Consider the following 23685-nt stretch of genomic DNA (forward strand, 5'->3'; position numbering starts at 1 on the left):
CATCCTCGACTCCGGAGGACTGCCTAAGAAGAGGTTTATCAAGAGATATGGAGCAAAGTTGGGTAAATAGATTTGAGGTGCCGATCTGCCATAATCTCATGGAATGGTGGAATAGGCGCGAGGAATTGATGGCCTCCTCCTGTTCCTATTTGGCACAAAATATACTGGAAGACAATATTTGAACACCAGGTCTCATGTTCCCAGGTGTGATGCCTGCCAGGATTGGGTTATGGAGAGGTTGGTAATAACAGCTAAAGTCCTGCACCTTACCAACAATTGGCGACGTTTTGCTGCTGAGCTCCCACCCATTCTGAATTTTGGATGGATCTCAAAGCCCGATGAAAAATGGTAATCATTGTTAGGTGACACAGTTACCGCCCCGATGCCAGTTTCGCGCCTACCCTCCGGATTTCCGCCAGTTCCTGTTCCGACCCTCCAAACATGGGTGGCAGCAGGCAGGAGGTGAGCAGTTTGAAATTCCAGTAAAAGGATCCTCACCCCCCAGTGAGGGATTGTGGGAAGCAGGACCGGAGCTGATCGTCCCTACGGCCGCCTCCAGGCTTCGATATTTCAGCTCCGTGTTGCTGTCGGAGCTGCAGACTGATGCTTGCTGCAACAATTGCTGTCTCCTTTCCCTTCGGACGCTTCAGCCCCTCGCTGGCAACACTCCTCCCCCATCCTTCCCCCTCGCCCACCACAGCCCTCACACCCCACTCCCCTCACCCCCCCACACCCCTCACTCCCCACACCTCTCCCCCATCCTTCCCCCTCGCCCCCACACCCCTCACACCCCACTCTCCTCACCCCCCACAACCCTTACTCCCCACACCCCTCCTCCATCCTTACTCCTCACCCGCCATACACCCATCTCCTTCCCCATCCCCTGTCCACACCCCCATCCCCTCCCCCAGCCCTTCCTCACCCCCTCGCAATCCCCACCCCTATCCATTCCCCATCCCCTCGCCCACCCCTCTCGCTCCCACTCCCCATCCCCTCCTATACCCCTTCCCCATCCCTCTATCCCTTCCCCACCCCTCACACTCCCACTCCCCATCCCCTCCCCTTTCCCTCATCCCTTCCCCACCCCTCTCGCACCCTCTCCACATCTCCTCCTCACCCCCTCACTCTCGCCTCCATTCTTCCTCCTCGCCCAGCCCACCCCTACCCACTCCCCATCCCCTCTGACCTCATCCCCTTCCCCACCCTCTCTTCCCTCAACCCCTCCCCCTCCCACCCCTTCCCCACCATCCTTTCACCTTCTCTCCTCACCCCCACCTCTCTTTCACCCTCTCCCTGTTCCCCCCCTCCCCTCACCCCTATCCAATCAATAGCTTAAAGCAGCAACCAATATTGCAGTTGTCTGATTGAGATTCCAGCTTGGAGAAAGTGTGTGGTGGACACTCAGGTACAAAACACGTCACTATAAATCTTAGATTACAGAAAGTTAGTGGCAGAATCGTTGAAAGTCTGAAATAATCGATTGGTCAACTGATTCTGTGCTTGCTGGCCATTGGCATCGGGGAATACACAGTAGCTGCAATCGGTGGTAAGAACGTAAGAAATAGGAGCAGGAGTTGGCCATTTGGCCCCTCAAGCCTGCTCCGCCATTCAATAAGATCATGGCTGATTAAGGTGTCCCACCCGTGCATGCACAGTAGATCCATGGTGTACCTAGTGCTGTGGGGCCTGGCCCTGAATATCAATGGGCAGCTCCTGCAGTACACAGAATCTGAGCTGTGCAGTAATACAACCCGCAATTAGAGCTTCTGAATGTCAAGCCGCCAATCTGTTCCCCACAGGCAATCTCTAGACATAAACACCCACGCCGCCCTGCTTTCATCTGCTCACATACACTGATCCAGCCTCAACTCTTGGCCCATTCACTGTAGACACTGGTATTGAGCAGCCATCGGTCGTTTAGTCGTTCATTGAAACCAGGTGTTACCTATGTTGGTGTAAGAAATACTTCAAAGAACGTCCTTGTTACTTGAGTGCAATTGAAGCGATATATAAATGCAGGTGCGAGATGTCTCCGGGTCTTTTCCTGCTGTGACCCATCAAGCATGCTTTCCAAATTATGAAGCGTTTTATTGACAACTTGTCCGGTTTACAGCACAGTAATAAGCTCAATACTGTGCCTCCATTAACCATTAAAGTGCTGATGCGTCTACATTCTGCCTAATGAATCAGTGAAACTGCACACATTGATTATTTATAAACCCATTACATAACTGCAGCTCACTTACCAAACCTCCCCTCTACTCCCTCAATCAGTATTTTGCACAGCACCTAATGCATCTCATTATTGGTATAATTATAGTTCTGCAACAGACTGCACATTAGAGGGTGTTGTTTACTGCGGCTGCTACTGAGATTAATAACTATTTTGGTAAACTCTGGTTGGTTATTTCCGATAAACGATAAACGCCCAGGATTCTCGGCAGCCCCAGCTCGCTAGTCTGTTTACATGTAAACACTCGCGCTCACTCAGTGCAACAGTTTGCAGTGGAGCCAATTTCCCTTGTGCCCTATTAAATGATACACGTGGGTATCAAGGTTTATGTGATTTCCATATCTTTGTAGCAGATTCTGTAGGTTTAATCAGCTAGGCATGTGCACAGAGTGCCAGAGCTGCAAAGATAGACATTCCTGGGGCTGAGATCACTCTGTATCTGCAATGGTTCAAATAAATGTATTTCCAATATTTTCAGCTCAGGGCTGAATTTGCTCTTGGACCTCTGGTATTGATCCTGTAACTAGTGACTATGTTTCCCAATTTGAACAAGCGAAAAAAACAACCATCCAGACTTCAGAACACTGCCAAACACACATACATTATATAACAAGCCTTATGTTTCTTTAGCTAAAATTACAACTTGAATTGATCATCATCATAGGCAGTCTCTCAGAATTGCTTTCACCCTAAAAATGAGTCCTTAGGTGGCTGAACAGCCCAATATGAGAACCACAGACTCTGTCACAGGTGGGACAGATAGTCGCTGAGGGAAGCGGTGTGTGGGGAGTCTGGTTTGCCGCACGCTCTTTCCGCTGCCTACGCTTGATTTCTGCGTGCTCTCGGCGATGAGACTCGAGGTGTTCAGGCCCTCCCAGATGCACTTCCTCCACTTCGGGCGGTCTTTGGCCAGGGACTCCCAGGTGTTGATGGGGATGTTGCACTTTATCAGGGAGGCTTTGAGGGTGTCCTTGTAACGTTTGCCCTGCCCACCTGGGGCTCGCTAGCCGTGCAGGAGTTCCGAGTAGAACGCTTGCTTTGGGAGTCTCGTGTCTGGCATGTGAACAATGTGGCCCGCCCGGCAGAGCTTGAATTGATACAGCACAAGTAGCAAGCAAAGAATTCAAGGCACTTTAGAGGGAATGACCTGCTGAGCCTGAGAGAGAGAGTACGGCCTCCTGCACATCTTCGATTTCTTTCGCCCGACCATCGGTGGCCGTGCCTTCAATTGCCCAGACCCTCAGCTCTAGAACACCCTCCCTAAACCTTTCCGTCTCTCTACCTCTTTCTCCTCCTTTAAGACCCTCCTTCAAACCTACCTCATTGACCAAGCTTTTAGTCGCTCAGTGTCTATTTTTATCTGCTTACGCTCCTGTGAAGTGCCTTGGGACATTTTCTTACTTTCAAGGTGCTATATAAATGCAAGTTCCTTGTACCAATCAGTGCTTTATTGGCAGAGGAGCGAGGTGGGCGGAGAGGGCAATATTATGTCACTGAAAAAGGTGAGGGAAAGGTTACAGGGTTCAAGTCCAGCTCAGCGTCCAATGGGACATCGAGGTTTTACGTGGGCTTGATCAGGTTGAGTGAGTGACCAGGGAGGTTGGTGGAGTTGATGGCAAGGCAGCAGGGTTTGTGGTAGGCACCAAAAAAGATGACTTTGGTCTTTCCAGTGTTCAACTGAAGGAAGCTGCGATGATGATGGACAGGACAACACAACACAGAGGTGGTCATGACATTGAGGCAAGTGATGGAGAGGTAGATCTGTGCGTTGTCAGCATACAGACAGAATCTGTCCTTCTCCCTCAGGATGAGGGATGATGTCCCTCAGGGAAAGCAGCTGAATGAGGTTTATTGTGTGTACATCTTGCAGTGGACAGTACCCAGAGGCTCAGGTTCATGAGTTTTTCAGGTACCTGATGATCATTAACGCTTTGTTAAATGGTTCTATTTGTTAAGCTGCCTTATATACCACAGCAAACAGAGCACGTACACGGCGCGTATACAGCATGCACACGGCACGTACACGGCATGTACATGGCGCGTATACGGCATGTACATGGCACATACACAGCACGTACACGGCGCCTACACAGTACGCACAGGGCGCGTACACGGCACGTACAGAGCACGCACACAGCACGTACTAGGTGTGTCCATAGAGCAAACTCTGTCAAAGGGCCAAAACTGATTCACTATTCCATGCTGGCATCCATCACAGCTCACTAAACTGTGTTTTGCTGACAAGCTGTGCCCTTGGTTTGTCTAATAAATACCTGATCGACAATATATTATTAGAATGCATCTTTTTAACATACTTTACTGGTGCATGGCATGATGAATCCATCCGCCTAGGCCTCAGTTTGCTGAGCCATTGAGAGTCACTACACATATGTTTTGGAAAGGTAATTTTGCCTCAAGGATGACGTCACCACACTCGAATCATGTCCCTATTTTCAGTAATGTATTCTTTGCTGTGTCTCAATCTTGTGAATAGCTTACTCACCAAGTCGCACACAGAGACACACTTTACTAATCTGAAGCTTACCCTGCCGCAGGCTCTCTCAGAACGATCCCATCAACAGGGTCAGGGTGAATATCAATGCCAAATCACGGACTTGGCAGACAGGGTGAAGAGTTGCTGCTCCAGTCTCTAGCTCTCCCTCTACACCATTTGTCTTTCCTCTGCACCTTTCATCTTTAAATGTTTGCCGTGATTCAGTTGGTAACACTTTCACTTCTGAGTCCGAAGGTTGTGGGTTCAAGTCTGATACTCTGAACCCCCTGTTAGACCAGACCCCAGTCCTTGTACCAGACGTCTGTGCATGTCCGATACTCTGAACCCTCTGTTAGACCAGACCTCTGTGCATGTCCGGTGAGTATCGGACATTGTCAGGGTCTGGTCTAACGGGGGGTTCAGACATGCACAAGGATCTGAGCCAATAATCCAGACTGACACTCCAGCACAGTACTGAGGGAGTGCAGCACTGCCAAAGGTGCTGTCTTTCGGACGAGGTCTGCCCTCTCAGGTGGACATAAAATATTCATGGCACTATCTGAAGAAGAGCAGGGGAGTTCTCCTCGGTATCCTGGCAAATATTTAAACCTCAACCAAAAACACTAAAACAGATTAACTAGTCAAGATCTCATTGCCGCATACGGATTGGCTGCCACATTTCCCTACATTACAACAGTAATTCATTGGCTGCGAAGTCCAGTAGGGACGTGAAAGGCGCTATTTAAATTCAAGTTTTTCTTTCTGCATGCTGACATGTCGAGAATATGATATTGGGTGTGGGGGGGGTGGTCTGATTAAAGGTCACGTTGAGGAAGTTACAGTAACTGAGCTCACACTACAGTGTAGAAGGCGGATTTGGTGAGTGAGAAGAGCAAGGTGCTGTCTCTCCAACGGATATCAAGATGTGACAAAGATTGAAGCATTTTGGTCTACAGTGTTGTTGTGGTTGCAATAACTGTTCGACTGAGTACTGTTTAACTCCAAGAGATATAACCTTGGCTCTGCTTTATTAAGGCCCAAAGTGACTAATATACAAAATGGCTGGCCTTTTACACTTGGGCTGCGCACACGTGCGTGCAGCTCAATGGCCTCCAACAGTGATGCCATCTAGTGTTTAGTGATCCCCAAAGTACATACATGACAAGTGTATTCTTAAATTCCTTTACTGGGGTCACACAGGATTAAAATGGTGCCTAGGGGCTGATTTTTTGGACAATATCCATCAGAGTCTGGTGGAATATTCACGCGGGGAGAGCCGGGCAGTTGAGTAAATCCTTGGCAGGTTTGGTTTGGTCCTGTCGCACTTGGACAAGGGACTGGTCGAGCAAGGGGTTTAGGGTATCTCATAGAATGATAAAATCATACGGCACGGACAGAGGCCATTCGGCCCATCGTGTCCGTGCTGGCTGAAAAGGAGCCATCCAGCCTAATCCCACTTTCCAGCTCCAGGTCCGTAGGCCTGTAGGTTATGGCACTTCAACTGCACATCCAAGTACTTTTTAAATGTGATGAGGGTTCCCCACCACATGCTGGGAGGAAAAAGTTCTCCTCAACTCCCCTCTAATCCTTGAACGGGGTTCAGAGTATCGGACATGCATAGGGTCTGGTCTAACAGGGGTTCAGAGTATCGGACATGCACAGGGTCTAGTCTAACGGGGGTTCAGAGTATTGGACATGCACAGGGTCTGATCTAACAGGGGTTCAGAGTATCGGACATGCACAGGGTCTGGTCTAACAGGGGTTCAGAGTATCGGACATGCACAGGATCTGGTCTAACGGGGGTTCAGAGCATCAACATGCACAGGGTCTGGTCTAACGGGGGTTCAGAGCATCGGACATGCACAGGGACTGGTCTAACAAGGGAGTTCAGAATATCGGACATGCACAGGGTCTGGTCTAACAGGGGTTCAGAGTATCGGACATGCACAGGATCTGGTCTAACGGGGGTTCAGAGTATCAACATGCACAGGGCCTGGTCTAACGGGGGTTCAGAGTATCAACATGCACAGGGTCTGGTCTAACAAGGGGGTTCAGAGTATCGGACATGGACTGGGTCTGGTCTAACAGGGGTTCAGAGTATCGGACATGGACAGGGTCTGGTCTAACAGGGGTTCAGAGTATCAACATGCACAGGGGTCTGGTCTAATGGGGGGTCAGAGTATCGGACATACACAGGGTCTGGTCTAACGGGGGGGTTCAAAGTATCAGACATGGACAGAGTCTGGTCTAACAGGGGTTCAGAGAATCATACATGCACAGGGTCTGGTCAAACAGGGGTTCAGAGTATCGGACATGGACAGGGTCTGGTCTAATGGGGGTTCAGAGTATCAACATGCACAGGGGTCTGGTCTAATGGGGGTTCAGAGTATCGGACATGCACAGGGTCTGGTCTAACGGGTTCAGAGTTTCGGACATACACAGGGTCTGGTCTAACGGGGGGTTCAAAGTATCAGACATGGACAGAGTCTGGTCTAACAGGGGTTCAGAGAATCAGACATGCACAGGGTCTGGTTTAACAGGGGTTCAGAGTATCAACATGCACAGGGTCTGGTCTAACGGGGGTTCAGAGTATCGGACATGCACAGGGTCTGGTCTAACAGGGGTTCAGAGTATCAACATGCACAGGGTCTGGTCTAACGGGGGTTCAGAATATCGGACATGCACAGGGTCTGGTCTAACGGGGGTTCAGAGTATCGGACATACACAGGGTCTGGTCTAACAGAGGTTCAGAGAATCAGACATGCATAGGGTCTGGTCTAACAGGGGTTCAGAGTATCGGACATGGACAGGGTCTGGTCTAACGGGGGTTCAGAGTATCGGACATGCACAGGGTCTGGTCTAACAGGTTCAGAGAATCAGACATGGACAGGGTCTGGTCTAATGGGGGGTTCAGAGTATCTGGCTCAGATCACTGAGTCAAGTCATCCTGCCTAATCAAACATTCTATATGACCGATGTCCTGCGGGTCCTCTGTGGATAGTGGGCTCGATTGACCCACATCTGGTGTGAGGATGTGGGTTGGTTCTGTAACAGGGCAGAGCTGGTAATCCTTTATACCACGTGGCTGCGAGCTTCTGATTGTGGCTTTATATCAGTCTGAGACTCTCTGAGGTACAGGATGAGCAGGAGTCACCACAGACACAATCTCAGGAACCATGCTCAGGGTTCGTGCAGGAGAAGCATTTTGCGATTAGTAAAGTGTGTAATTCACTGAATTACTGCAATGAATATTATTTATTTGTGAATCTATTGTTAAATAAAGATGTGCGCTGGTTTATAGTCAGAGTCTTGCTCTGATAGTGTGCACCTTCTTCCACCCACTGACGATGAGGTCACATGTACTGCATATGACATTTTCCAGTCAGCCGGTGCGCTCAAGTCATCTCAGTCCAACAATCTCTGTACTGTTACTTCGATACTCGGCCCGTATCATACTCCTGTCTGCAGGGAACACAAGGTCTGCTTGTGGGTATGGCCAGTGATGCAGAGCCCAAGGAAAACGGTCAGCATCAGAAACCCAAAAGCACAACAGACGTCAGTATAAGAAAACAGGGAATGAGTGAAGGTAATCGCGGCCCATCCATATGCAATCTATCTCAACGATTTCAGCTCCTGGGGAAAGGTTCTGCACCTGTGGATCATTCAAGCTGCTCAAACACTGCTGCTTGAAGAGATTCTGTACACAGTTTCAGTCACTAGTTTCTGGGTCTTAAATCAGGTTCTCTGTTTATTTTTTGGGGGGTGCGATGTGATTTGGGGAAGTCCGGCAACAGTTTTTGACACTGTGGGGCCCGGAGGAGGCACTGCCCCTCTTGACTCCGTCCCCCAGTTCCTCATTCAGGACAGTTTTTTAAAACGATGCACCTTGTTGGAGGTGGCCTGTAGCGGTCCCTTTAAGGGCCCCCAGTTAGGCCGCAGGCAGACCTGGTTTTCCTGAACGAGGCAGGCCCGACAGCAACAGCATTCAGTGCAGCCCAGCTGCAGGAAAGGTGCCCGAGACAAGCGTTGGGCTCCTCGTTTGCATATGCACAGGTCTAAGGCCTGTTTTGGGCCCTGGGCGCCTCTTTTTCTGCCTTCACCAAAATGCCGTGTGACGTACCTCTGGCGCGGAGTGTGTGATCGCTGCCTGTCAAATTGTACGATGCCCGGTGTACACATCTCTCCAACCGATCGCTAGCGTGGCGGCCCCAACCTGCGAGAGACCATCAGTGGCAGGTCGGGTCCATAAAAGGAGCGGCGAGGGGCGGCCATGGGCAGCGTGGCAGCGTACCATGGCAAGGTACAGCGCCAGCTGGTACAAGAGGGTGACGGCAGTGAAGAGTGACGTCATCAAGGTCCAGGTCGGTGATTGGAGTGTGGGCAGATACAGCAGGAGCGGCGAGGTCGGGGCGAAGGAGCAGCGAGAGATTGCAGAGCCCAGGAGAGGCGTGAGTTCGGGGCCAGAAGAGACGAGGGCCCAGGGGCAGCACAGGCCAGCCCACACTGCGATATGTGTGCTCACTAGGCCCGTGCAGCAGAGCTGGTCTCCAGTCGTCTTGGTTAACCCTTGCCACTGGACCAAGACCTAGCTCTGTCAAGCCCGTGTGGTGGTTGGTGTGCAACAGCCACCACACATTAAGAAAATCCACGCACAGGCATCTTCCACCCTTCAGGATGTAGGTCGGGACCTGGAATATTCGGTCCTTCATTGAAACACCTGTGAACTCATCCTTTTTTGACGTGGAAGCAAGTCATCCTCGATACGAGGGACTGCCGATGATGATGAGGCTGGGATGTTTGGTGAAAGGCCAGTGAGCTGAAACACAGCCCCACTCCAAGGTCTCTTGTGTTTAAAATGATCAGCTGACAGAGCAGGGTGACGGGCAATGCTGGTGTATGGAGCTATATCCAGGTATTGCACAGTAACTGCTCAATTGGTAGAATCTTTTAAGCCTTTACAACAATTGTTGGACGTTAATCTGCTGATGATCAACACCCACGATGCCTGCGATACAGCCTCTGTTTATTTCTGCCTGACGAATAGAGCAGGATGTTGCCTGGACTAGAGAATTTTAGCCATGAGGAAAGATTGGATTGGTTGTGTTTATTTTGTTTGGAACAGAGGAGGCTGAGGGGAGACCTTATTGAAGTGTATAAAATTATGAGGGGCCTGGATAGAGTGGATAGGAAGGGCCTGTTTCCCTTAGCAGAGGGGTTAACAACCAGGAGGCATAGATTTAAAGTAATTGGGTGGAGGTTTAGAGGGGATTTGAGGGGAAATGTTTTCACCCAGAGGGTGGTGGGAGTGTGGAACTCACTGCCTGAAAGGGTGGTAGAGGCAGTATTTAAAAAGTACTTGGATGTGCACTTGAAGTGCCGTAACCTACAGGGCTATGGACCAAGAGTTGGAAAGTGGGATTAGGCTGGATAGCTCTTTGTCGGCCAGCATGGACACGATGGGCTGAAATGTCCACCTTCCGTGCTGTAAATTTCTATGATTCTATGTAAAATCTCACGATATCCAGGGAATGAGGCAGGAGATTGCCTAGGACAAGCGGATAGTGCAAGGCATTCTCCCTGCATTGGGCATCACGCTCTGTGTCCGACGCTATCCCCGGACTGCATTGTGCTGAGAGCCCGTGCTTCACTCTGACTGCCCACCGATACAGTAACTCGGTGCAGTGAAGGAGCACCTCGGTCCTGAGCGAGGGAGTGATTGGCACAAGGATTCCTCACAAAGTTCTTTATTTCAATTTACTGCAAATGCTCGACAAAGAAATAATTGAATTTTGTCTGATGCCAGTAAAACAAGCAGAATGCATGGGACTAACTTCCAGTAATAATCACAGTTACAGACCACATCAGTCCCAGCCCACTTGTCCCTCTGTCCATTGACAGTATGTGTGACTACAATTCTTCAGACATGGCTGATGAAATGTATTCACCTGTTTGACATATTAGATTTGGGGAAAAAAACATCATGGTTCCAGTCAGTGTATCTCAATGTTTGATGTTTCAAAGTATTGTCTGAGGTCGTCTTTCAGCACTTTTAATGTCTTGAGAGTTCAAATGTATCAAGTTGCAATAGAAATTAAGTACAAGAACATCAGAGGAACAGGACTGGATACGATCTTTCAAATGGCCCAACTCCATATAGTTAGCTTTCGATTTATTGGTGATGGCAGGTTGTGAGTGGGGCTGAAACAATATGAGCCAGCACCAAGCACTTTGCGGTCAGGCTCAGGATGATGTGCAACATCTGTTTGCCTCAACCACAGCCTCATAGGATCAATCCTACTGAGCTAATCTATCATTTTGGCACTAAATTGGCCATTTCTCTGAGTCAGGCCTCAACAATGTGCATAATACTGTGTTATAGGGAGAGCATTACTCTTGTTCTTAGGCAGTCCCCCGGAGTCGAGGATGACTTGCTTCCGCACTAACATGAGTTCTCAGGTGACTGATGAGACCAACACAGGCCACGTTCCGAAATTAATTTTAAAGGGTGGAAGATGCCTGTGCGTGAATTCTTTTACCATTTCACAAGAAAAAAAAGAGATCTGTAAAGTCATTGCTGGAGTTACCACATTTTTAAGAAGCACACCAGCTACCACACGGGCTTGGCAGAGCAAGGTCTTGGTCCAATGGCAAGGGGATCCAAGACAATTGGAGACCTGGCTCTGCTACATGGACCAAACACATACACATGTTCCTACTGACCCCCTCCCTCCCTCCCTCCCTCAGGTCCGCCCTCCCTGGTTTTCAGAGATCGCAGTGTAGGTGAGCGCATTAGTCTGCAGTACGCAACAGATTCTGAACAGACAAAATGGATGGGCAGGAAAAGACTAGCTGGGCCATCAAGACTGTCCCAGAAGGCCGGAGCATCCTGACTCAACACTTGCTTACCCTCGCTGCACCCCCCCCCGCCCTACCCCCACCTCCAACCCCACCCCCCTGAACTCCTCCCCCCCACCCCCACCCCCAACCCCACCAACTTCACTCCTAACCCCACCCCAATCCCCCGGAATTCCATCCCCACCTCCAACCCCCAATCACCCCTCCCCCCCCCCACCCTCACCCCTTACCTCGCCCCCCAACCCACCCCACCACAGCCATGTAGTTGGGGAGAACCTTTTTCACCCAGAGGGTGGGGGGGGTCTGGAACTCACTGCCTGAAAGGGTGGTAGAGGCAGAAACCCTCACCACATTTAAAAAGTACTTGGATGTGCACTTGAAGTGCCGTAACCTACAGGGCTACGGACCAAGAGCTGGAAAGTGGGATAAGCTCTTTTTCAACCGGCACTGAGATGATGGGCTGAAAGGCCTGATTCTGTGTTGTAAATTTCAGTGATTCTATGAAAGTATTAGTGAGATATTCTTGAAAAGGAAACATTTGCAGGGTGACAGGGAATGATGGGGGAGGGCAGCAGGGCTCCCAATATATCAATTCAGGTGTCACTGTTTAAATACACAGCGGGATTGGAAAAGCTTCTGAACTCAACATTGAGTTCAATAATTTCAGACCATAACCTCTGCCCATATTTTTTCCTCTTTCCTCCCTTTTTTTTAACAACCCCCCCCCCCGACCATCGCCCCCCACCATCGCCCCCACCCCCCCACCATCGCCTCCAGCCCCACCACCATCGCCCCCAAACCCCCCACCATCGCCCCCAAACCCCTCCCACCATCGCCACCAAACCCCCCCCCCACCATCGCCCCCACCCCCACCACCATCGCCCCCACCCCCACCACCATCGGCCCCACCCCCCCAACCATCGCCCCCACCACCATCGCCCACACCCACCCCACCATCACCCCCATCTCCCCCACCATCACCCCCAAACCCCCCACCATCACCCCCATCTCCCCCACCATCACCCCCAAACCCCCCACCATCGCCCTCACTCCCACCACCATCGCCCCCACCCCCCCCACCATCGCCCCCCCCACCATCCCCCCCAAACCCCCCGCCATCACCCCCACCCCCCACCATCGCCCCCACCCCCACCACTATCGCCACCATCGCCCCCACCCCCCCCACCATCGCCCCCACCCTCCCCACCATCGCCCCCACCCCCCCCACCATCGCCCCCACCCCCCCACCATCACCCCACCCCCCACCACTATCGCCCCCCCCACCATCGCCCCCAAACCCCCCACCATCGCCCCCAACCCCCACCACCATCACCCCCATCCTCCCACCACCATCTCCCCAGCCCCCCTCACCATCGCTCCCATCCTCCCACCACCATCGCCCCCACCCTCCCCCACCATTGTCCCCACCCTCCCACCACCATCACACACCCCCACCACCATTGCCCCCACCATCGCCCCCACCCCCCCCACCATCGCCCCCACCCCCCCCACCATCGCCCCCAACCCCCCCACCATCGCCCCCAACCCCCCCACCATCGCCCCCACCCTCCCCACCATCACCCCCACCATCACCCCCACCCCCCCCACCATCACCCCCACCCCCCCCACCATCGCCCCCACCATCGCCCCCAACCCCCCACCATCACCCCACCCCCCACCACTATCGCCCCCCCACCATCGCCCCCAAACCCCCCACCATCGCCCCCAACCCCCACCACCATCACCCCCATCCTCCCACCACCATCTCCCCAGCCCCCCTCACCATCGCTCCCATCCTCCCACCACCATCGCCCCCACCCTCCCCCACCATTGTCCCCACCCTCCCACCACCATCACACACCCCCACCACCATTGCCCCCACCCCCCCACCATCGCCCCCACCCCCACCCCCACCCCCCCCACCATCGCCCCCAACCCCCCACCATTGCCCCAACCCCCACCACTATCGCCCCCCCACCATCGCCCCCAAACCCCCCACCATCGCCCCCAACCCCCACCACCATCACCCCCACCATTGCCCCCAGCCTCCCACCACCATCACACACCCCCACCACCATCGCCCCCACCATCGCCCCCAAACCCCCCACCATCGCCCCCACCCCCCCCACCATCGCCCCCACCATCACCCCCAAACCCCCCATCATCGCCCCCACCATCGCCCCCAAACCCTCCACCATCGCCCCCACCCCCCCCACCATTGCCCCCACCCTCCCACCACCATCACACACCCCCACCACTATCGCCCCCTTTCTTTTTTGTTTCCCACGGCGACTGGAGATGATTACGCCATTCACACCTTCTCTAGACTCATCTTTTGTTTCCTAACTTGTCCCATTACCATCTCATTTTGCCATCATCCCTTTTGTCTCTCTAATCTCTCCTGCCTTCCACCCTATCACAGACCTTCCCTTTTGCTCTTCCCTCCCCTCCCCCTCTCACTGCCCCCACACTTCCTGAAGAATCTGTTACATCTCGAACTTTTGCAGTTCTGACGAAGGGTCACAGACCTGAAACGTTAACTGTGATTCTCCCTCCACAGATGCTGCCTGACCTGCTGAGTATTTCCAGAATCTTCTGTTTTTATTTCAGATTCCAGCATCCGCGGTATTTTGCATTTGTGTAAAGTTTATTGTTTTATTTTTGTGAAGCTAGCATGTGAGGTAAACAGGAAGAGCAGGAGGCTGGTGTCTAACTTGCAGGTGATGTCAGTTCATTGCTTTCCTTTGTTTTTGCACAGAAACCTTGATGGATTCTACAACGGCAACAGCCGAGCTGGGCTGGGCAGCCTACCCTCCCACTGGGGTGAGTCTCTTTTCCGTACTAAAGATCTGTTTGGAACACGAGAGAATTGCGATTGTGAAGAGCAGTATTGAAAACCTGTCTGCGCTATGTGTACACTGCACTAATCGTCCGAGAGAGGGGCTGTGCTACAGTTACCTCGACATTTGTAATACGGCTTTTAAAACTTGCTTAGGGTGTAATTATAATATAAGTAATTCCGTCTAAGGTTTCCGCTTCATATTTGAAATGATTATTGGCTTAAAGTGAAAGATTCTTTGAGCTGGATTTTAGGCTTTTCTGTCTTTGGGGCAAAAACGGAGGCGGGGCGGGAAAGTTACCGGCCGGGAATAGTTTGCGCTTTAATATGTGAGTTTGGGCATCTGGGCCCTGCGTCAGGGGGCGCAGCACGAAGGGAGGTGTTGTACACCTCTCGCGGCACAAGGATGGGAAACTCCCGAACTAAAGTGCCGGGCCGGGAGCGCTCCGAGAGAGGCTGGGGGGGTGGGAGGGGGAACTTAAAAAAAACACAAAAACATTCCCAAATCATTGCCCACGCCACCACAACACAAATCGCTAAAAAAATCAAAAGAACAAACACTCGCACTGACCTGCGGAGCACTTTACCTCCCTCTGGGCCGCCGGCTATGCCGGACCGCTCTGATTTCCCAGGCGGTGATTGCGAGGCGCACTTCCAGGCGGACGGATCGGGCAAAAGTCCAAACTCGCGCCGGTGTTGTAACCAGAGGCGTTGCATGCCCGGCGCGGCTCTCCCCGGCGATGTTGCTCCGCACCGCCGCAAAACCCAACCGGAGGATCGCGGCGGGGCACAGGGGACCTCACCGCAGCCTTTCACACCACTCCGGGGCGCACCCCGCAGCGCAAAGGCCCGGAAAATCCAGCTCTTATTTTTTGTTTATTCTTCCTCCTCCTTTCCCCAATATTTTTTCTCGGTTCTATGAGATTATGAAAGACATTTTTATCCTGCGTTGTCAGAGATGTTGGGGACAGGACCTTTTGCCGCCTCGAGTGACCACCAATAGCCGCAAGGCCAGTGCCTGAACTTGGTGTCAAAGTCCTCATTAACATTGCTGGCTGGGCCTGGCACAAAGTTCGGTCTCCCCCAGGATAAAAACAGCCCAGTCCTGTAATCAGAATTGCTATTTAGTTGCTTTAATGACTGAGTAAAATGTAGTCTCATTATTTCTGATTTTTTTTCACCACTCACACCTCAGTTATTAAAGGCTTTTATTACAACAGTATACGAGTATTTGAGTATAAGAGTAAAGATATCTTACTGCAATTATACAGGGCCCTGGTGAGACCGCACCTGGAGCATTGTGTACAGATTTGGTCTCCATACCCAAGGAAGGATATACTTGCCGTTGAGGGAGTGCAACAAAGGTTCACCAGACTGATTCCTGGGATGGGGGGATTGTCCTAACAATAATAACTTTTATTTATATAGCGCCTTTAATGTAGTAAGACGTCCCAAGGCACTTCACAGCAGCGTTACAGACAAACAGATAAATTTGACACCGAGCCACAGAAGACATTAAGGAAGATGACCAAAAGCTTTTTTAAAGAGGTAGGTTTTAAGGAGCGTCTGAAAGGAGGGTAGAGAGGCGGAGAGGTGGCGTGCTTTAGGGAGGGAGTTCCAGAGCTTGGGGCCCAGGCAGCTGAAAGCACGGCCACCAATGGTTGAGCGATTATAATGAGGGATGTTCAAGAGGCCAGAATTTGAGGAGCACAGACATCTTGTGGGGTTGTGAGGCTGAAAAAGATTACAGAGATAGGGAGGGGCAAATCCATGGAGTAATTTGTAAACAAATCCTATGAGGAGAGATTGAGTAGACTGGGCCTATATTGTCTTGTTTAGAACAATGAGAGGTGATCTCATTGAAACATACAAAATTCTTACAGGGCTTGCAGGGAGGGTGTTTCCCCCTGGCTGGGGAATCTAGAACCAGGGGTCACAGTCTCAGAATAAAGGGTCGGCTATTTAGGACTGAGATGAGGAGAAACTTCTTCACTCAGAGGGTGGTGAATCTTTGGAATTCTCGACCCCAGAGGGCTGTGGATGCTCAGTCTTTGAGTATATTCAAGACAGGGATTGATAGATTTTTGGATATTAAGGGAATCAAGGGATATGGGGATAGTGCAGGAAAGTGGAGTTGAGGGAGAAGATCAGCCAAGATCTTATTGAATGGCGGAGCGGGCTCAAGGGACCGAATGGCGTATTCCTGCTCCTAATTCTTATGTTCTTATGTAAAGAAGGATCTCGCTGGCTTTGGGCAGGTGTCTGAGTAACTGGATGATTTTAAAGTGGGCGGGTTAAATCTCTAAAATACGTCACACAGGCAGATGCGCAGAAAGTACAGGCGACATTCCCAAGTTTGAAGCAGAACTCAAAGCCCAAGCCCCAGAGACAGTGACTGACACAAATAAGTACTGCAGGGAATAGAATATGTCCAGGGTGTTTCCTGGACTAGTTTCGATTGCCTGGATGGGTCGGAGAGGAATTTTCCCAGATTTTTTCTCCCTAAATTGGCCTGAGTTTTTATCTGGTTTTTGCCTCGCCTAGGAGATCACATGGCTCTGGTTGGGGTGGAGTGTAGAATGTTTCAGTATAAGGGGTGTCGCAGTTGTGTGGGGCGGATTGGTTGGGCTGGGTGCTCTTTGCCTTTCCGTCATTGTTCATAGGTTTATATGTAATCTTCAGGGCTGCTGACCGAGGGCCTTGTGGCTCTTTTTCAGCCGGCATGGACACAATGGGCTGAAATGGCCTGCTTCTGCGCTGTAAATTTCTATGTAAATTACTATGTAATTTCTTGCAGGCATGGCTCATATTAAATATCCATATTTTGCATGATAAAGTTTAACGATTTTATTTTCATAATTGTGCATTTTGTATTGCAGTTATCATGTTGGAAATGTCACTTCTGTCTGTGTTGTATAGAGAAGTGGAGGGTAAAGCACTTTGAACGAGTGATATGAACAACTTCATTGGTTTGTTATTTGCGACTTGCTAGTTGCTGGAGAGTTGTTCCTATTGCTCCGGAAGGCCAGCTTCCCTTAACCATCCACTAAACCAGCCAGATTCTCAACTTGATCCATAGCAGTGATTTAACCAAATCAGAGAAGCAGATTTGTTCTATTAAAGAGCAATTTGAAATGTGGTGCTGGGGTAATTTTAATGGTTTGAAACTGTCAGGATGGGACATGGGGCCGTTTATATTCTCCGCCTGGTTTTAATTTCAATTGACTTCAATCGAATTGAAGCAGAGTGTATTATGAGCACTCGACCCAATCCTGTCCTAAAATAATTCCCTGATGTCTGATGAATGCTATCCACATGATATCTGGAGGAGCTGGTTCAGGAGAGTGCTTATTTCTGCATTATTTACAACTTTGAAGAATCTGATGGATTTCATTATGGTCATGGAGGAAAGCCAATCCTTACAAGAATTATAAACATGTTATTAGCTCACATGACATGAGATTATTGAGCTGTGAACGAATACACAATGTTCTGGTAAAACACTGGTCAATGGTATGAGAGAGAATAATGGTTACCACTGGATTCCATATCTGGGGCACAGTACATTGTGTACAGTGCATTGTGCACAGCACATTATGTACAGCAGTGGTGGGCAACATATCGTTGCTTCCGGCCCGGCAAGTCATTCTTTCCGGCCAGCTGGATGAGACAGAAATAGAAGGCGTGAACTGGAGCTCAAGCTGCACATTAGTCTATCCACTTTCACCTCTTGTTGGTCACAGACAGGCCTGAACTGCAGCCAGTTAATTACATTTAGCAATTCACAAAAGCGATTCTCCCTGGCCCAATCTGAAAAGGATCCGTTGCACGAATGGCGAACGTCCGTACCTAGAATGCACTGCGGACTCGAATATGCCCTATCCATTTTAGAGTTGAGTCACGGCTGCTCAGCTCGATGAATCTTTTACCGAAGAAAGAGGCCGCTGCTTGTTCTTCCTCTCCCGGTACGCAGAGTGCGGCAGGGATGGGGGCGGTGGGGAGGGCTCATCACCGTCTGAGACCCTGGAGTGGATCCCAGAACGCAAGGTCTCCGGGTAATGACACACAATTAGAGTTCAGGCCCTGCGAAGCTTCGGGCTCCCGTACTCAGCAGGTGAAAAAGAGAGCACCTCTTGTATCAGAGAGCCCACAGACCCGACCTGCTCTGCCAAACAACCACATAGACCTTCAGTAATATATATACCCAATCGTTCAATCATTTCATTCATTTAGTAATGGAAGATTTTACTATTTTACTGTACATTTTGTGTATTTAAGATAGTGTCTGACTAATATCTGTATTAATGTTCATAAATTATTGGGAGGATAGAAGTGGGAGTGATGATCAACCAATGAGTTGGCCTCTTCCAAATTTACCAATTTTAAAACTTTTCTTTCACCAGTGACTGTCAGTGGGGTTATTAATGCTTGCACAATTATTCACTCGTTTTAATATTACCCCTCTTAATTAGCATAGCGGAGGTATAACTAAATGGACCCGGATATATTGGACATTGCAGCCACTGTTTTTAATTGAAGCCCTTTTTCCCCAAATCATGAACAATTTCAGTTATTGTCATGATTGGAATGGGGTTAGAGAGATTGATGGTGTTGGCCAGCCCCAGTAATAAATAGCACTCGGGGAAGGAATGTGCGATATCATGGTGCATTACTTGTGCCTGTTCTCAAGTGAAAGTCCACAACTTTGTCGGCGTCTGGGCCTTTCTCAGGAGTGTCAGCACGGTGACAATGAACAAGCCCAATCTGATGGCTGACCTGGGACGCAATTTGCAGATTTAATCATTTCCGAGGCAACTAATTATTTCTCAGCGAGGTTTCAATAGCATCAAAGTAGCACTTTCATGTGCTTTTTAAAGGTTGTATAAATGGTTTTATCCTTGATTGTGCATTACATCTTATTTAGAATTGCTAGTGGAAGCAGAATCGATCTCCCATTTTCCACTACAAGAATTAATTTTGCACCATTTGGAATAAATAGACCATGCATTCTTCAGTATGCCTCGTAAACCCGTACATGTTCATTAGCATGTTAATAAAAATAACAACACTTATTAAGTGTGGAAATGACATGAAGGGTTCTTTATACAATAAAGGCCATAATAAATGTTAATGGTAGCTGTTGTTAACCCAATTCATTTTAGATGTGCAGCAAAGGTCCCTCTAACTTTTTTTCATGTGCGGTCCCTTTAATTTTGTGGGGTCCAGATTCACGTCCATTGGAAGCTGTCCTGATGGATAAAGAAAACATTATCGGCTGTGCATCATGCTAAAAAATCTGCTCTTTAGCCATATTTAATGAATCAATAATAGAAAGTGAAAATGCTGCAAACACACAAGTCAGTCAGCATCTGTGGACAGAATGGGCATGTTGAGGTTTTGAATGGTTGACTAGAAGAGTCATCAAAATGGTTTAATAGAAGAGTCTATAGTTGAAACCTTGGCTTATCCCTTCTCTACAGATGCTGTGTGCTGCCACCACTTCCAGCTTTTGTTTTCCATCATGTGCAATACTTTGTTACGTTAAGGAATGGATTGTAGCTTCCTGAGTGAGAAAGCCTCCTAACAACCTCCCACCCCCCCCCCCCCAAATACTTTAAATATCACTTTGAACATGTTACATATTCAAGAGTCGCTGGTATATATCCCTTTTGATTAATGTGCGAATGCTGAGCCTTGGGGAGAACAGAAACGCTGACAGCCAATCTCTCTTTATGAGTCAAATAAGTAAATAACTGTCTGCGAGAGACTCCTTCAATTCTCCACTTAATTTAAAGTTCGTTACCAATTACAGAGCTTTGCTGAATTTTTACAGACATATAACGGTAATCTGCTACAACATGTTCTGTTGTGTTAAATGGAACACAGATTAAGGACCACAGAGCAGCAAGGAATGCATGGCTCGAGAAATGGTTCGCACAGTCCCCAACAGCCTGACTTAAATCATAACCGCAATGTTTTGGAACTATAAGTACATACTGTATTTTCATTAAATAATCCATATCTCTGGTTAGCATTAATCTCCATTTAGGTGTTTGCTGCTGCTTAGATTTTGATTGAGTGGTTGATACTGTGACTGTATCTCTGTGACAAGCTTTTGATTACATCAGCTTTCATCCACACACTGTTGGTACAGTAAGGCAGAGATGGAGAACCAGCAAAGGCTTCTCCACAGAGCGGAGGATAAATAATCAGGACCAGCAATGTCACACTGCTCTTGGACACCTTACAACACCTGACTCCAAGCAACATTGCCAGGGATGGAGGAGTGGGTCACTTGCTACCTTCCACGTGCTTTCGTGGTTGTCTCCAAAAGCAGCATTGGCGCAGAACGGGATATCTGTGCTCCTGGTCTCCCAACAGGTACACAGCATGGAGCAACAGGAGTTAGAAATATGGGCCCCAAGTTTCCACACGCGGTAAAACAGGCGCCCCTCCGAGCTGGGCGCCCGTTTTTCGCGCCGGAAACGGCGCCTGAAAAAAAACACGCTATTCTCGAGCGCTTTGCAGCTCGATGTCTGCTTGGCGCGGCACACAGGGGGCGGAGCCTACCACTCGCGCCGATTTTGTAAGTAGGAGGATGCGGGTACAATTTAAATGAGTTTTTTTCGTGCCAGTAACCCTGCGAGTGCGCGTTGGAGCGTTCGCGCACGCGCAGTCTGAAGTAAACATTGGCACTCGGCCATTTTTAAAAGTGCTGCAGAAAAAAGTAAAAATTTGTTTATTGAACCCTTGCAAAGGCTTGCATTTTAATTTTCTTGATATTTCTGTGTGTGAGGGTGAGGGAGTGCATTCTGTAATTAAAGATGGACTGTGATAAACGGGACACATGCACTTGTTTGAGACTATTCAAATTCTTTGTAGCTGTTCAATTTTTAACATTTTTTAATAAAACCACATTGCCCTTCCATGATCAGCACTGAGGCTTCTTGCAGCTTTCTCCCTCCCTCCCCCCTGCTGTCGGTCGGTCCCGACGGCAAACCGCTGCCTGAAAGGCCTGCCTGAAGCACTTTCACACAGGTAGGAACATGGTTTATTTAATCTTTTCTTTGCTTATAAATTTTTATTCAGGTTGGATTTATTTGTATAATATTTGTATAAGTATAACTAAGGATTTATTGTAGAATTTAATGACTTCCCTTCCCCCCCCTCCCCCTCCCACCTCATTCTGGATGCCTAATTTGTAACCTGCGCCTGATTTTTTAATGTGTAGACAAGGTTTTTTCAAGCCTACAAAAATCTTCACTTGCTCCATTCTAAGTTAGTTTGGAGTACGTTTTCACTGTGGAAACTTTCAAATCAGGCGTCAGTGGCCGGACACGCCCCCTTTTGAAAAAAAAATTCTGTTCAAAAGTGAAACTGTTCTCCCTGACTAGAACTGCAGAAAACTTAAATGTGGAGAATTCCGATTTCTAAGATACTCCGTTCTCCACCAGTTGCTCCTAAAAATCAGGAGCAAATCATGTGGAAACTTGGGGCCATGAAACGGAGACCAAGAGAGGAGCTCGCATCTATCATAAATAACATGGTAGGGTTACTGAAATAAATTAACACTTGGGTTACAGGTTGCGGAAATAGATGACTACTTGGGTAATAACACTCAATTGAGGACAAATGCTGAACATGCAGGGTAATTACATGCCTGGACTTCACAATCGCACACTTATCAAACATGACCCTAAACAGATTAATAAGGCCTCTGAAGTGAGATAGGATTTTACAAAGCCTGCGGGGAGAAAGAAAACATGGCAGCTTCCAGGAGTCCTGGCCGATTTCCCATGCTGCACAATGACAGGTGAAACCAGGCATAGTCGTCAGGTGAGGGGTCAGAGGGTGAGGGGTCAGAGGGTGAGGGGTTAGAGCACTGGATCACGGTGCACAGATAGAATTCAGTTCCCATTTTGAAGTCATACACTCTGTACTTTGATTTTATATTATTATTTATGCTTAAATAGCAAAATGTGCGTTGATTTGGGAAGCAGAGAAGTAGAATTGGTTGGCATGAAGGAGATTTTCTGCAGGAGAAATTTTCAGGGCGATGGAGAAAGAGCAGGACGAGTGGGACTAATTGGATCGCTCTTTCAAAGCACAGGTACAATGGGCTGAATGGCCTCCTTCTTTGCTGTAAGATTTTTAATGCCAAAACGGGTGGGTTGGGCTCGGGTCAGATGCTAAAACATTAAAAAACCCGCGCACTTCCGGGTTTAACAGAGGTGGGGCCAAGGAGTAGGCAACCAACCCACTGCCAAGGGGCAGGTTGGCAATTTAACTATTTTAATGAGGCTGGCAACCCCGTGATTTAATCGGAATTGCAGGGTTAACTCTGGCTGGCTGGGTTTCCCCAGCAGCTAAAAGGAGGCAGAGACAGCTTCAGGGAGAAGGTAGGTACCTTTACAGCACTGCTTGTGAGCCAGGAGTGCTTCCCCGGCCCACCAAGCTATATTTATTCCCTGGGATCGCACCCCAGTGCCCCATCAGACCCCTCCCCATTTAAAGACATCCCCACACCCAGGATCGTAACCCCACATCAGACTCCCACCGTGCCAATTAAAGACACCCCAGGCGATTTAACCCCCCAGGATCAGAACCCCCGCCCCCACTAGCAACGCTCGGACTAGCAATTACAGACAACAACAACTTGCATTTATATAGTGCTTTTAATGTGGTAAAACGTTCCAAGGCGCTTCACAGCAGTGTTATAGGACAAAACAAATAAGACACCCTCCCTTGCCCAACTGTGAGCCAAGCCGGTCGTTCAGGCTGACTTCCAGGTGGGGATCCTGTCCAAAAATAGAATCCGCACATTAAAGCTCCAGAGCATGCGGGGAATCCCGGACTTCCGGATTTCCCATCCATACGGAAAACCCGACCCTGATAGTATCGGGGCCAATGAGTCTATGACAGGCTGAGGCGAGGATGACGCGCTTCCACACCAAAAATGAATGAGTTCACAGGTGTTTCAATGAAGGTGCTGATATTCCAGGTCCTGAACTACATCCTGAAGGATGGATTTTTTTAACGTGGGGTGGCCGTTACACACCAGCCACCACACGGGCTTGACAGAGCTAGGCCTTGGTCCAGTGGCAAGGATTAACCAAGACGACTGGAGACCAGCTCTACTGCACGGACCTAGTGCACACACATATTGCAGTGTGGGCTGGCCCGTGCTGCCCCTGGGTCCTCGGCTCTTCTGGGCCCCCATCACGTCGCTCTACAATCTCTCGCTGCTCCTCTGCTGTTTGCCGC

General features: G+C 49.5%; 1 protein-coding gene across 1 annotated transcript in view; it reads left to right on the forward strand.

Moving 5' to 3' along the window:
• The first annotated feature begins 8219 nt into the window (after positions 1 to 8219).
• LOC139229054 (ephrin type-B receptor 2) overlaps positions 8220 to 23685 on the forward strand; it is a 585159-nt gene continuing 569693 nt past the window's right edge. The window contains exons 1-2 of the mRNA XM_070860715.1: positions 8220 to 8313; positions 14341 to 14405. Coding sequence (XP_070716816.1) covers positions 8220 to 8313; positions 14341 to 14405 — 159 coding nt within the window. The remainder of the gene's footprint in view (positions 8314 to 14340; positions 14406 to 23685) is intronic.

Source organism: Pristiophorus japonicus, chromosome 18, assembly GCF_044704955.1.
Source record: "Pristiophorus japonicus isolate sPriJap1 chromosome 18, sPriJap1.hap1, whole genome shotgun sequence".
Classification (NCBI taxonomy): Eukaryota; Metazoa; Chordata; class Chondrichthyes; family Pristiophoridae; genus Pristiophorus; species Pristiophorus japonicus.